Here is a 14895-nt window from a genome sequence, read left to right on the forward strand (position 1 = left end):
ATTCAAGTGGTCTGAGAGATAAACTTCTGCACCTCCTTTTGGCTCTGTTTGCTTCAGATCATCTAGCCATTACTGGAGACTCTGGCCAATCAGAGCTCATGAGAGAGAGAGAGAGAGAGAGAGAGAGAGAGAGAGAGAGAGAGAGAGAGAGAGAGAGAGAGAGAGAGAGAGAGAGAGAGAGAGAGAGAGAGAGAGAGAGAGAAGGAGACGTTTGACTCTTCAGCGCACATGCAACAAAGAGGGGATGTATTATAAGAGCTGCAGGGTCTCACTCTACAAATTCTGGCATTTTACTCTACAACACGGGCAAACAAAAGACTTGTGGGTTCCCAAATAAGTAGAGCAGCAACACCCCAAAATAAAGTTTGAAAGAATAAAAAAATCTTACACACTGGGATTTTTGTAACAAGATGAACATCAAATAATCACAATGAGCCAACTCCAGTTCCCTTTTAAAATCCACATCAGATCTTACTTCATACTAGATGGAAATCTGGCCAAACTTAACAATAGTGTCCAAGTGGCTAAAAGAAAAAAAAAATGTCACAAATGTAAATAATAAATAATTATCTGTGAAACTTTGGGAAAGAGAGCGCAGGTCCAGAGTGAAACAGAATAAAGGAATGAGAGGGAGGGGAGAGCAATGTTAGGAGCTGCTGTGGTGTGAATGGAGGGAAAACTGTGTGCTTCAGTAGAGTCTTCTGCGTCACAGCAATGAATTAGACCCCCAGCTGGACAAAACATACTGAGCCCACTATTTAAGGTCATCCATTCAAAGAAACATTAAAAAGAAAATCATAAAAATGATTACTGTGAAGAAAATAGAAGCTTAATAATCCATCACTATACTGAATATGTATTGAGTACAGAAACAAAGTACATAAAAGCAAAGCATCACCTCAGTTTTTCTTTTCAACCAACTTCTATATATATATTTATGTATTTCAGTAAACATGGCACTAATTTTTTATTTCAAAGAGGCAATGTAGGATTTAAGAAAGCAGCTTAATCAATCAAGGCAAGAAAGCCTGCCTTCACATGGCTTGCCAAACAGTTTTAGCTCAAGTTCAGCTTGACATTGTTTGGAAACCCACGGGCAACAAATGCCAAGGCAGGGAAGTCCCACAATTGTTATTCACAGTTGGCTTGACGGCAATGATGAAAGCTGGCTTTAAACTTGGCACAAATATTCGAGACAAAAGATTACAATTCAAACTAGAAAACAATACTGACCTGGGCTTTCCAAAGAGAGACTATTGTCCAACAACATTCATTAACGAGGAAGAGTAATAGGAGTAGTGCATCACAACCCATGAAACCAGAACGATCACCGCTATGCCACTACTATATAACAAGTCTCACACTAATATTTACTGATAAAGCTTGGGTTGGTAAACTTGATTACAGTTAGTCATTACTTCATCAAATGAATCACGCTGATTAAAGAAAAAAACACAAAGTTCAGGAAATATATTTCGGGTAAGTATGGAGATAAATCTTTAACTTTGTATACAGAACAGGGCCGGTATGTATGAACACACTTTTTTGTTTTACAAATATAGGTCAAAAGTTCTCCTGACAGCAAGAACGCTGCAGTCGGCAGCGGCAAAACAAGCTACAATGTAAGTTGATAGGGCAAATGTCCAGCTTGGATTTGCCTTCACAAAAATGCTCGTTTTGCTGCTGACAAACTCAGATTAATATTGACAATGTCTGATAAAATTATGGAAATGATTTCTAAGGTCGACCTTTCTGTTAAAGAGTAAGATCCTTTTTTTTATAAACATAAAAACATCCGCAAAAACCCACCAGACTCCATGTAAATAAAAAGTAATTTTAGCATTGTAAAATACACTTCAGTCAAAGTGAACCGAAACAAAACAAAACTATGAAAAGCCGTTTTGGGTTGTCTTTCCACTTTTCCAAGCATCACAACTCTAGTTTGGGTTGAAATAAACACATAGTTTACCGATTTACATGTGAAAATAGATTGGCTCTATACACGCTAAAAGTATTGCTTTTTTAAATGGAGTCTCGTGGGTTTAGCGCTAGTGACCTCAGAGCTGCTTCTGGTTAAACAGAAAGGTCTCAAAGAGGTTTTAAAGGTATACCTCTGAAGGGATCTGTTCCATAATGTTGTCACAGAATAGTAATCTGCAAAACAAGCACTTTTGTGAAGGTAAATCCAAGCTGGACAATTGCCCTATCAACTTACATTGTAGCTTGTTCCGCCGCTGCCGACTGCAGCGATCTTGCTTAATACTGGACCAATGTCAAAGATTGTTGTTCCCATCCATCACTTAGACACAAAAACATAGGAAAATAGGGTCCAGGTTGAAAAAATGGTAGTTACCCTTTAAGAATAAGTGCCTTGCATCAGGTCCCATATTAATCATGTATATTTTTGGGACCAAGTTTTATACATACCGGCCTTTGTTTGTTGTCATTGCAAATATTTATTTTAGAGCGGTTGTCACAGGGAGCAAAAATTTTGAAGCCACACGCCTTCATTTTGTCATTTTTTAACAGCCATCTGTAATGAGAAGGCATTATTCCTCACGTAACGTACAATATATAATAATACAGTTAATTCTTATTTAAACACAAGTATTCCCAACATAGACACTACAATATAGACATATTGCACGACAAAATCTTCATAAACATTTGAAAAAAACGTCAAAGAATTCATGGCATCTCGCTTTTCTTATCTTTTTGACAAATTAACAATAGGGAACTCATTCAGGAAGTGCTTAAAAACATCATTCAAATAAACACTCTTACTCAATCTTCGGCTTTAACTTCCTCTGTGGTCTCTTCTTCCTTGACGTTAACGGCGGCTTCAGTTTTATCCACATTTTCTACCAGCTCAGGGCTGGACTTTGGCTTCTCTTCCTCCTTCTTTGCTTCAGGAAGAAGGATGACTTTTCCGATGTTTTGGCGTTCGTGCATGCGCCTGAAGGCATCAGTCACCTGAGAGAAGACCGAGGAGCAAAACGGATGTGTTTGGGTTAGTTTGTACTGATGTAATTTATGCTTAAAACATTGTTATTGCTTAATTTTAGCTTATGCATTTTTTAACAGTATTGATTTTTAGCATCATGTTGGAAATGTATGTTATCCTTTGGATTTAATGTATCATACATTTTAAATAAATAAAATCTATATATAAAAAAAAAAAAAAAAAAAACTTTTTGACCAGAATATTTGACCAATAATGACCCATCAGCCAAAACGAGGAGGAAGATTAATGAACACAATGGCTCTATCTACGGTCATAGTATCTCTGCCATATTTCCTGCCTCAACTGTTGCTTGCAAACACAATGCCAGGATAGTCGGTCATCACACTGCTGTCTATCCTCGAGGCAAGCCAGAGCAACTTGAAACACAGAGCTATCCTCGTAAGTAGTGGATGCCACGGCAACAATATACAGTAGACCCGTCACCTAGCAACAGCCCCTAAGTACTGACTCATCTGATGGGGGCACTAAGGGGATGCAAAAGAGGAAAACACCAGAAGGTTGTGATGCAGAATAAGCTTCAGTGGAGCTCCTCCTGTGTGGAGTATAGCATACTTTACCATGTATACTGTGAGTGTGCAGCTGAGAAAACGTTAAGTACTTCTTTTGTATTCAAACATTTAGGAAATTGTTCGACATATTGGGAAATATGCTAATTTGCCTAGGCTTAGATGAGAAGATTAATATCACTCTCATTTCTATGAGTGGTATTGATCTTCTCATCTAACCCTCAGCAAGAAGTGTATTTCTCAATATGTCTGAAAGACAAGGACTATCATTGAATTTCTTTTCTTTTTCAAAGATATCTTTATAAAGTTTTCCCTCCAATAAGAAGATAGATACTGTTTCACCTCAGCCCAAAGGGTCCTATCATGCTTGCTTCAAAGTAGTACCTCTTTCACATTTTAGATTTAAAACATGATTAAACCAACCTCCTCAAAGTGATAGCATGAGTCAATGCGGGGCTTGATCTTTCCCTGCCCATAGAGCTCCAGCAGCTTGAACATAGTCTTGCTGATGAGCTGATCAGTGATGTAGCCCAGGTGGAAGCCGCAGACTGCCTTGTTGGACTGCATCAGTTTGAGCGTGGTTAGAGAGAGCTGGTTGTACCAGGTCTTTGCCATGGCCAACAGGTTCTTTTTCTGCCCTGTCACACAATTGGCTGCACCTAGAAGGACGCACAATAGAACAGAATACATTAAAAACCACAAGGAGATTCATTTATAGCTATTTATAGCTACTGTATCTTGTAGAACATAAGACATAATGAAAAAAAGTATTTAATTAAACTGTGTCCCAATTCATTTTTGGCACCTGAGATGAATCTTGTCCTTGGATTTTGTTTTGTTGAGCAATAGTATACAGTATGTACTATATACTTATTTATTAGGGTGTCTTCAAAGTAACTAGCACCTTAAGCTGTCAGATAAAAGCACAATATTTCCTTCTGAATTGTAGTGGAGTACAGTAGCATTAAATGGAAATACCCAGGTAAAGTACCACAAACTGTACTAAAGTATAGTACTTCAGTAAATGTACTTAAGGTACTTTTCAGCTCTGTTAGCTACCATTGAGGTCTATTCATTTTTGGATTAAAATTATGCTAAACAGCATAAAAGCATCAACATTTAAGCAGGTAAAATAAGGCATAAATACAAATACAATAAGGGAGACCTAACAAATCCAGATGTCTTACCAAAGACTATAAGCATGCCCAAAGGTTTCAACAAACTAAAGCCTTTCTGGGTGTCTGAACCACCAAGTGGGTCGAGGACGATGTCCACTCCTGCAGAGAGACAGAATAAAAAAAAGAAAAAAAAGAAATTGATGGAAAGAAAATATAAAGATGAGGAACATTCTATGTCTCTATATCAACAAACAAAAGACACTGACATTGTGTTAACATTAAATATAAAAATATGACTGGCCAGGCAAGGCAGGTAAGGATTTATGGATTATGTGCTTAAACACTATGTGCATTTCTGTGTTTTCTCACCTTTCGGGCTGATTTTACGGATTTCCTCCACATAGTCTTTGGTGCGATAGTCGATGGGGTGAGTTACTCCGCCTTGAGCAATGGTCTCATGTTTGGGGGCTGATGCCGTGCCAAAAACCGTCACATCTGGCACAGTCTGACACAGCTGGGTAACAGCAAAACCAACACCACCTATAGATGTGCAGACAGAAACCTCAGTGTGACCCCTCTCTGAAATATTCAATGAAACTACACTGGCTTCAAGTGCCTTTTTCACAAATACGTAATACCTCACAAGACTGTGTTGTATGGCTCAGTCATTCAAAACTAGGATTATGGTCAGATTCATTGCTAATAACTCCAGTCGCAGTAGTGGCCATTCATACAGGTCAGCTGACAGACACCCACACATGCAACACTGAAACTTGGCCATTGAGAGATAGAGGAGAGGGGGGAAGCACTGGACCATGATGGTGGATGCTGATATTAACTGACCTGTGTACTTGGGACTCAAGAGTGGTTGATAAACACTGACCTATCTGAGTTACTACAGCATTAACATCTTTTAAACATATAATAAATAACTTCTAACAAAGATGACAAAAATAGCATAAAGACTCGTGACTTGGTAAAAAGGCAAAGGAGTCAATTGAGTTTATAAAAAAAAAAGAAAAATCATTCTTTTACCCACTAACATTGGATGTTAATTTTATGTGCTGAGAAATAATGCTTATTGTTTGCAACTAGTGACTCCAAAGCAGCAAAGCAATTTGAAATATTTATCTCTCATTCACAATTTTGGATATACACTGTGTCAAAATTCCCAGCAGTCCGATATTACATAATACGCTCATAATTACCATCAATAACTTTAAACAACTGAAGGGCACACTGTGTTGTTCTGAAGATGTTTAACAGCCCATCTGAAAGGTTTCATGAGAGGACCACCCTTAAGAGAACATCTGAGTGTGTGTCTGTACCTCTCAGCTTAACATACCACATAACATATTTGTGGTATATGCACAATAAGGCACAGGTAACGCACGATCAATCTGGAATTATAACTAAAATAAGAACGTGTTATCCGAGAACTGCTGTGATTTTTGAAAGTAAATAAAATGTCTAATTGGCTGAAATTTTAAAAACAGCAGTTGATAAAACAATCCCACTATAAAAGCTCCCATAATTTCCCATTCATTGTATACCTAAATTTATATATTTCTTCCGAGCAAAAGCTGAGGTTAAAGTTCATTGTTTAAAGATGAATATCAATTGTTTCCATCCTACTGTGTTTAAATGAACACTATAGCAAATGTCAGGAGTTGCCAAAGCAACCATGCCTGATAATGATCCTGTTTTCCATTTTATGAATACGCTGTACACGCACACACACACACACACACACACACACACACGGAGACGGAGGGAACATGTTAGTTATACGTCACAATTAAATCATAGGGGAGACTGTCTGTCCAACCGTACAATATAATGGAAACAACTGATTTAGTTTGAGGAGATCAATCGTGGCTGTAATCACAATCTAGGTTCATTTGTCATGTATAATGTTTATACTGTTATCTTTTTCAATTCAATTCAGCGTATTGTTTTTTTAAATGTCAGAAATACTGACAAACGGATTTCAACAACTTTAAAGAACCCAGGGAGACAAAAATCAAAGTCAAAAGTCAAAAGATATTACATTTACAAAGATATGAACAGAAAGAACTGTTGCAACTGTTCACATGTGTAACCAGCAGTTGTTTTGTTTGCCTTTTTGAAAATAAATAACTTAAATGATGATTCAATAATCAAAATTGTTGTCTAAATGGCACAAATTCTAAATCAAACAGAGAGAAGAAGGCAGACGTTATCATAACTTGCAGGAATGATGTACAGGCCAAAAGTTTGGACACACCTCATTCAATGCGTTCTTTATTTTCATGACTATTTACATTGTAATTTCTCACTGAAGGCATCAAAACTATGAATGAACACATATGGAATTATGTACTTAACAAAAAAGTGTGAAATAACTGAAAACATGTCTTATATTTTAGATTCCTCAAAGTAACCACCCTTTGCTTTTTTGATAGCGCTGCAAACCCTTGGTGTTCTCCAAATGAGCTTCATGAGGTAGTCACCTGAAATGGTTTTTACTTCACAGGTGTGCCTTGTAAGGGTTAATTAGTGGAATTATTTCCCTTATTAATGGGGTTGGGACCATCAGTTGTGTTGTGCAGAAGTCAGGCTGATACACAGCCGACAGCCCTATTGGACAACTGTTAGAATTCATATTATGGCAAGAACCAATCAGCTAAGTAAAGAGAAACGAGTGGCCATCATTACTTTAACAAATGAAGGTCAGTCAGTCCGGAAAATTGCGAAAACTTTGAATGTGTCCCCAAGTGCAGTCGCAAAAACCATCAAGTGCTACAACGAAACTGGCTCACATGAGGACCGCCTCAGGAAAGGAAGACCAAGAGTCACCTCTGCTGCTGAGGATAAGTTCATCTGAGTCACCAGCCTCAGAAATCGCAAGTTAACAGCAGCTCAGATTGGAGACCAGATGAATGCCACACAGAGTTCTAGCAGCAGACACATCTCTAGAACAACGGTTAAGAGGAGACTGCGCGAATCAGGCCTTCATGGTCAAGCTGCTAAGAAACCACTGCTAAGGAGAGGCAACAAGCAGAAGAGATTTTTTTGGGCCAAGAAACACAAGGAATGGACATTAGACCAGTGGAAATCTGTGCTTTGGTCTGATGAGTCCAAATTTGAGATCTTTTGTTCCAACCGCCGTGTCTTTGTGCGACGCAGAAAAGGTGAACGGATGGATACTACATGCCTGGTTCCCACCGTAAAGCATGGAGGAGGAGGTGTGATGGTGTGGGGGTGCTTTGCTGGTGACACTGTTGGAGATTTATTCAAAATTGAAGGCATATTGAACCAGCATGGCTACCATAGCATCCTGCAGCGACATGCCATCCCATCCTGTTTGCGTTTAGTTGGACCATCATGTATTTTTCAACAGGACAATGACCCCAAACACACCTCCAGACTGTGTAAGGGCTATTTGACCAAGAAGGAGAGTGATGGAGTGCTGCGCCAGATGACCTGGCCTCCACAGTCACCGGACCTGAACCCAATCGAGATGGTTTGGGGTGAGCTGGACCGCAGAGTGAAGGCAAAAGGGCCAACAAGTGCTGAGCATCTCTGGGAACTCCTTCAAGACTGTTGGAAAACCATTTCAGGTGACTACCTCTTGAAGCTCATCAAGAGAATGCCAAGAGTGTGCAAAGCAGTAATCAGAGCAAAGGGTGGCTACTTTGAAGAAACTACAATATAAGACATGTTTTCAGTTATTTCACACTTTTTTGTTAAGTACATAATTCCCCATGTGTTCATTCATAGTTTTGATGCCTTCAGTGAGACTCTACAATGTAAATAGTCATGAAAATAAAGGAAACGCATTGAATAAGAAGGTGTGTCCAAACTTTTGGCTTGTACTGTATCTTCATTATTATAGTGTCATATTTTCAAGTGACTGATCAATTCAAGAAAAAAAATTTAAATTAAAAAAAAAAAAAAAGAGTTCTTCATTATGTGTTGCTTATCAGTATTTCAGACACCACTGATTTTATTTGGGCTAAACTGGGGAAATGATGCCACGTGCAGAATACACTCACTGCTTTGGGTTTTCAGTATTCACTGTGTGTCTTACCTGCTGCCATGTGGATGAGAACACTCTTGCCTGGCCTCACATTGGCCATCTCAAACAGCATCATGTAGGCAGTTAGGTAGTTAATGGGGATCGCAGCACCTTCCTCAAAGCTCATCTGCTCGGGCATGGGAAAGGTGAGGTTGGCGGACACAACAACCACTTCCTGCCACATTCCACTGCGTTTCAACACAATGACTCGGTCCCCCACCTGAGGGAAAGAGAGAGGAAGAGAGGGAGGGAGGAGAGAAAGTTACACTGAGGCAATTGCCGTGGTGATGGTGTGTGTGATATGACTAGGGTTGGAAAGGGTCGGAAAACTGCCAAGGGAAGTGAAGCTTGTGAATGTTTGCAAATTTCAATGTGAAAATCAGACCTTTTCAGAATAATATAATAATTACTTGGGGAGGAAATACACATCAAAAATCAATGTAGCTTGATTGAGCATGCTAATTGAGCAGTTTTAATAGATCTATTTCCATTCATTTTTTATTGTAAAACATTTTACGAATTAGTTGTTGACCTTAATCCCTAAATTTGCACACAACCTGCATCGTTACCTCGAATTTTCAAAAGTACCAAAGTTTCCACCTTGACTATTCCTAGAATTTTGCAACCCTAGTCCTGACTCTTTAAGGCCACAAGACAGATGTGTGAACATGAGAAGTAACTGCCTCTTCCATAAGTCAATCTCTTGGGTCACCACCCCTTTGCACTTGTCAGTGCTACAGTCAAATAGAAAATTGAGGTCAAGCAGGCAGGAAATCATCTGATGCATCTTTAAAGTTGAATGGCATGAGGGCAAGTTATTACACTACTGCAGTGCTCTGTCAACATACATATTCTTACAAAGGAAGTAACTCAACTCAAATTCCTTGAAATGTTTAACGGGTTCTTTAGGATTACATTTAAACTACTGGAACCATATCTGCAATCAATAATTATTTTCATCATTTCATCAATCTGTCAAATTTCTTGACCGATTTATTGTTTAGCATATAAAATAGTGAAAAATGGCCATTCAAATTTTCAAGTGATGGTGATTGGGCTAATTTACTGGCACATACTAGTCTGGCTATCAAGAGACCAAGCTCAATCTTTTAAGATTGAACATCTGGGGAGTCTGCTCTGCATTTTCTACTGCACAAGAGGCGTGATCATCGGGCATAGTTCAAATGACTCTGTAAGCATTTGGATAGTCCTTCAACCAATCAGACCAATGATCCGGGTGACGTAGCAGCAACAGCGGCATCAATGGAATGGAATGTAAACAGAAAGCTGCTTGGTCGCTTCTCTCTCGTCATCGTGTTAAACCTGCCAATAGCACGCCAGGTGGATAAGCCAGTTTGTGATTGGTTCCCGCAAATTTGTAACGGAAGCAGGATAGATAAACGTACAGGCTTCCAGCCTGAGCTGCAGGGCAAAATCAAATCGCAAGCAGATCGGGCTGGGTTTACCCAGTCTAGGCACATACAATATATGATGCAAAAAAAAAAAAAAAAAAAAAAATCAGCAAAACCTCACATGTGAGAAGCTGGAACCAGTAAATGTTTTGTATTTTTGCTTGAAAAACTACTAAAACAATTATCAAAATAGTCAAATACATTTTCCTTGTTTGTCCTTGATTGACTGGTCGTTACAGTTCTGCTCAGCTAAGTGTACCGCTAAATGTGTTCAGTCTGTTTGGCTTTTTTTTTTTTTCTCTCTACATCATTCTTTTTATAGGAGTCCAGAAAATTGGCCTTGAGACCTCACAGCCAGCTTAAAACATGCTGCATGTACTTTAAACAAGATTACATAAAACCGGCTGCATATGTACCTGAACTATTTCTGTTCAAATGAGTTCAGACAAGGGGGCTTGTGGGAAATGTTGTTCCTGCTTTCCTCCATGCTATTGTAAAAGTATCACTGGTTCTGTGAAACTTGACAGTGAAAGGCTCAGGAAAGAAGTCTGTTTGTCAACGCTGCACAGCTTCCTGTTAAAACAGCCCCAAGAGCTCTGAGCCACACCCCCTTCCTGTTGCACACAAACATCACAAGAATAGACAGATGAGACACACACAGACACACACAACACATACACACATTAAAAACATACAAACACATTTTGTATGTGTCTGTTGTAGTGAGATAACTAACAGTTCTTACTTCCAGCTTTAACTTCCATCTCAGATGACTCAGATGCTCCTTTTTGGGGTTGACAAAATTTCTCAACCTCTGGTCTTATGAAATGTTTTCAAACACCCGCTGGGTGACCTCAAAAAAATGCATGATTGACAATTTGAAAAAGGCTGAGCTCAGTTCCGGGAACGTAGGCAAAAACTGAGGTAAGTGAAGTGATGTTTGAAGTAGGACAGTAAAGTTTGTGTGGAAACCTGCTGTTTATTTAAATCAGGGACTATAAAATGTTTTTAAGTGAGACACTGTTCCTGCTGTTTATATCAGTGCATTGAAATATAAACACGGTGTGACAAATGTTACTTCTTGCTGTCTCTTTGATGCAATTGATTCAACAGATGTAAGACTTCTTAATAGCAGACAAAGGAAAACATTAAATTAATTATTTTTTTGTTTTACAATAATCAAATATACATTATTCATAACGCATTCATAATAAAACATCAAAGGCACCTGCTCTGAACTGACAAAATAATGTACTGAGCTAAGTACAGAACACATTGCTATACATCCTCTCATCACACAACATTAACTTGATTAAAGACTTTATTGGCAGAACAGATGGTGCATTTATTTCAAAGCGACCGGTAGGAATGGTTGAACACAGAAATTACTGCTCAGTCTTCCAAAATATCAATCAAGTTATAAGGTATAATCTTTGAACGCCAACACTTTTTATCTAGAGACATCTGTGACGAGGTAATGCTGTGATGCGATCCTACATCACACATCTGCTCTGTCTGCTGTCCCTGCGTCTTATGAACCAGCCACACCCCACTGTCCTCATCTGGAGAGGCCTTGCTGCTCAAGCCTGGCTCCATCTTGCCAGAGTAAAACAGGATCACCCTCTCTCTGTAAACACTTTGTCTTCCCTTAATGTAATTGTCTGCTGCTCTGTGAGCCTAATGTATCCCCGACTGCAGTCCCACACAGATTCTTACACCAAACTAACCAACAATCGCGAATCTTAACCTGAGCGTGACTATTTCATGTGGTGTTTTGTGGGGTCTTGTGTTTTGCTGCTTCCTTCCGAAAGGAGGTTTTGTGAACATACCCCTCCCCTTATAGGATTATTGCTCTTCAAAATAGAGAGAAGGATGAAGGGAGGAATGAGAGGAGTGGGAAATTCCATACTGACACAGAGGGACAGGGAGGAGATTCGGTATTACAAAACGCACATGTTAAAACTTAATAATAGCCTAGAAAACTTATAAAGTAATGGCATCCTGAACAGAGAATGAAATCACACTCCCTCTGTGTGTGTGTGTGTTTTAAACAGAGCTTCTCTGTTCTTTGTTTAATAGCTTGTCCAGCCGCACGTGCACGTAATGCATGCGAGTGCCTTGTGCATCGGTATCTGACGCAGAGGGCCTTGACAAAGAGTCAGTATGTGAGGCGTTGGGGAACGATGATTAACTGTAATTATTAACTGTGCAAAGCTCCCTGAATGCTTCACTTAAAACACTGGCAAGAAGAGCAGATCATGGTTCAACTTATTCAGATGGAGTTTTTTTTGCAAACGCCTGTGACATGAAGTCATGCTTGCAATGAGTCACTATGGCTTCATCCTCCATATATTGTAAAAAAACAAACACATAAAAAACACAGTACACATAACCAGCGGCCTCTGGATGCCCTGGGATGAGCTTTGCAGTATCTCAGGAAAATGTGCCTGTATGCTTCATACAGTTCATACAGACCAGTGACTGGATTTAAAGGAGGTACAGACACATAGCATATTTGCACTTTTTCCTCCAGACTCGATAAATCAAAAACTTCTTCAAAATGTTCTCAAGGTGCCGGGGAGGAGAATGTTAACACACTTCAAGTACACGCTGTAAATCAAACACTAACTATTCATAATGCCAGAATGTTACATTTTGCAGCAATGAATAGACCACATTACATAAACGGATTAGACTGATGGAGGTTATTTATCATGGGGTTCTGCTTTTTACTCTGCATGCACAACCTCTTGCACAGAGATGTTTTAAAGCATGAAAAAGTCTGTTTGTACAAATAGATGACATTGTTAGATATCTAGCTGAAACAATCGATTAAATAATTGATTGATTGACAGATATTGATTCAGCAACTATTTTAATAGTCAATCAATGGACAAATGTTTATTTGTTCCAGTCTATCAATCAGTCAATCTGTCAGTATTATCTTCTTTCCTGTGTTTTATATCATTGAAATTTTGAATATTTGGTTGTTGTTTTTTTGGACTGTTCAGTATCAGCTTGGGCTTTAGGAAATTGAAAATGCAGCCATCTGAATAATTTGGGCATTTTTTGAGTCAAAGCATAACATTACATCTAAACTGTTTTTCACTATGACCCTCTAAGAAATGAGAGGATCTTATGAATAGACTTTTCTTCAAATAAACAGTGACGGAAATGGCTGTCGTTTGCAGTTTTCTGCCATCAAAAGGCCGACAGTTAACAGGTTTTCTTCATTTCTCTAATGCTTTCACAAGACAATGACGGGGAACTCAAGAGAAAAAAAAAAAAAAAATCTGGTTTAGTGTTTGGAAAATATTACTAGCTTGTTTGGGCGCCAGTGACAACCCATGTGCCACTGAGAGCCAATAGGATGCAGGTGTCCAGCCCAGAAACACTTATTCCAGAAACACTTCAGTAAACTCCGGATTAAATCAAAGCTACATCCTCAGCAGCTCCATGCCACATGACTGGACTTTGTCCATGGGCTTATAGTGGCATTTTGTGGGCCTTTAGTTTACTCACCTTCCTGTCCTTCACATCCTCCCCGACTGCTTCAATCACCCCGGAGCCCTCCATTCCCATGACGACAGGCGGGGCTGGCAGCAGCTCGTACAGCCCCTGTCTGCCCAGCAGCTCGGCGAAGTTTAGCCCGCACGCCTTGACGCGCACCAGGACCTCTCCTGCCTCCAGCTGCGGCTGCTTCTGCGTCTTCACCTGCAGCTTGACTTTATCATAGCCCCCGTAACCCGTCAGGACCAGAGACCTGAAGGAGAGAGGCTTCTCCTCGGCCGCAGGGCTGCTCCCCGACTCCTGCGGTGCTTCTGAGCCAGCCGGCGTAGGTCCGTCGAGCTTCTTCTCCTGCTCAGGTTGTTGCTGCGGAGTTGGAGCCTCTTCGCCAGACATGATAACCACTTAGGAGTGCCCTTCTAGGTTTCCAGCAATAGTTCAACTTCAGCCTATCTGGGCGTTTCTTTAAAAAAAATGTAACACTCAAGGAAAATGAAACAGTCCTGTTGAATGCAAATATTTCTGGTGAAAACGGACATAAAACAGGTCGCTGAAGGCAGTAAAATGAGATTATTGCTGCGGGGTTTCCTGTGCGGGCGCTGCGTTCAACAAGTGACAGACGTCAAAACAGACACGTGTAAAACATTCATTCCGGTTTGGATTTTCACAATAAAATAACTTCCGGTGACTCAAAAGCAATGAATTTGTCTAGTATAGTTTAAAAAACATAAAGCATGTATTTAGGAGATTAAGGAGACATGATAGGCATATAAAACATTAGTAGGTTATAGTTTATTTCACACTTTTTTTCAATCTATTAAAATCATCTCTAGCAATGCCATTAGGTCACCCTGATCAAGGACATCTAGGCTATTAGCTTTTCAATAGCTTCATAATAAAATAATAATAAATCCTATGTATAGCACATTTCTGTAAAGGTGTGTTTCAACAGAAAAAGTGCATAAAATGCAAGATAAGGTTATAAATTACACCTCGTCTCTGTATGGGTGCGATGTTATTACACATTACCAATGTTAACCTAAATATTAAAGCATGCATGTAATGGAGATTAATAAATTATTTTTTTTATCTGAAATCGACATAGCAGAGGTCACGCTTTTCAACTCTGCATAACCCATCTAGATATATCTAGACTGATGGTTATGCAGAGTTGAAAAGTTTATCACATTTCGATAGGCTATCGCTTACTCTGCTAATTTACATTAAACTTGCTCAGTGGAGAATTATACGCTCTTTATGTCCTAAA

At 39.3% G+C, this 14895-nt stretch overlaps 1 protein-coding gene across 2 annotated transcripts; it reads right to left on the bottom strand.

The window, feature by feature from the left end:
* Positions 1 to 2287: 2287 nt before the first annotated feature.
* LOC114548130 (synaptic vesicle membrane protein VAT-1 homolog) lies at positions 2288 to 14274 on the bottom strand. Of its 2 annotated transcripts, XM_028567877.1 has the most exons (7): positions 13644 to 14274; positions 8722 to 8929; positions 5019 to 5189; positions 4719 to 4808; positions 3955 to 4190; positions 2785 to 2973; positions 2288 to 2533 (listed from the first exon to the last, which is right to left on the bottom strand). In XM_028567877.1, the coding sequence occupies exons 1-6, from the start codon at positions 14022 to 14024 to the stop codon at positions 2785 to 2787; spliced, it is 1275 nt and encodes a 424-aa protein (XP_028423678.1). In that variant the 5' UTR covers positions 14025 to 14274; the 3' UTR covers positions 2288 to 2533. The 2 variants fall into 2 exon arrangements, with proteins under 2 accessions (XP_028423678.1, XP_028423677.1); XM_028567876.1 differs by lacking the exon at positions 2288 to 2533 and having other exon boundaries at positions 2729 to 2973.
* Between the last annotated feature and the right edge of the window lie 621 nt (positions 14275 to 14895).

Source organism: Perca flavescens, chromosome 21 (genome assembly GCF_004354835.1).
Source record: "Perca flavescens isolate YP-PL-M2 chromosome 21, PFLA_1.0, whole genome shotgun sequence".
Taxonomy (NCBI): domain Eukaryota; kingdom Metazoa; phylum Chordata; class Actinopteri; order Perciformes; family Percidae; genus Perca; species Perca flavescens.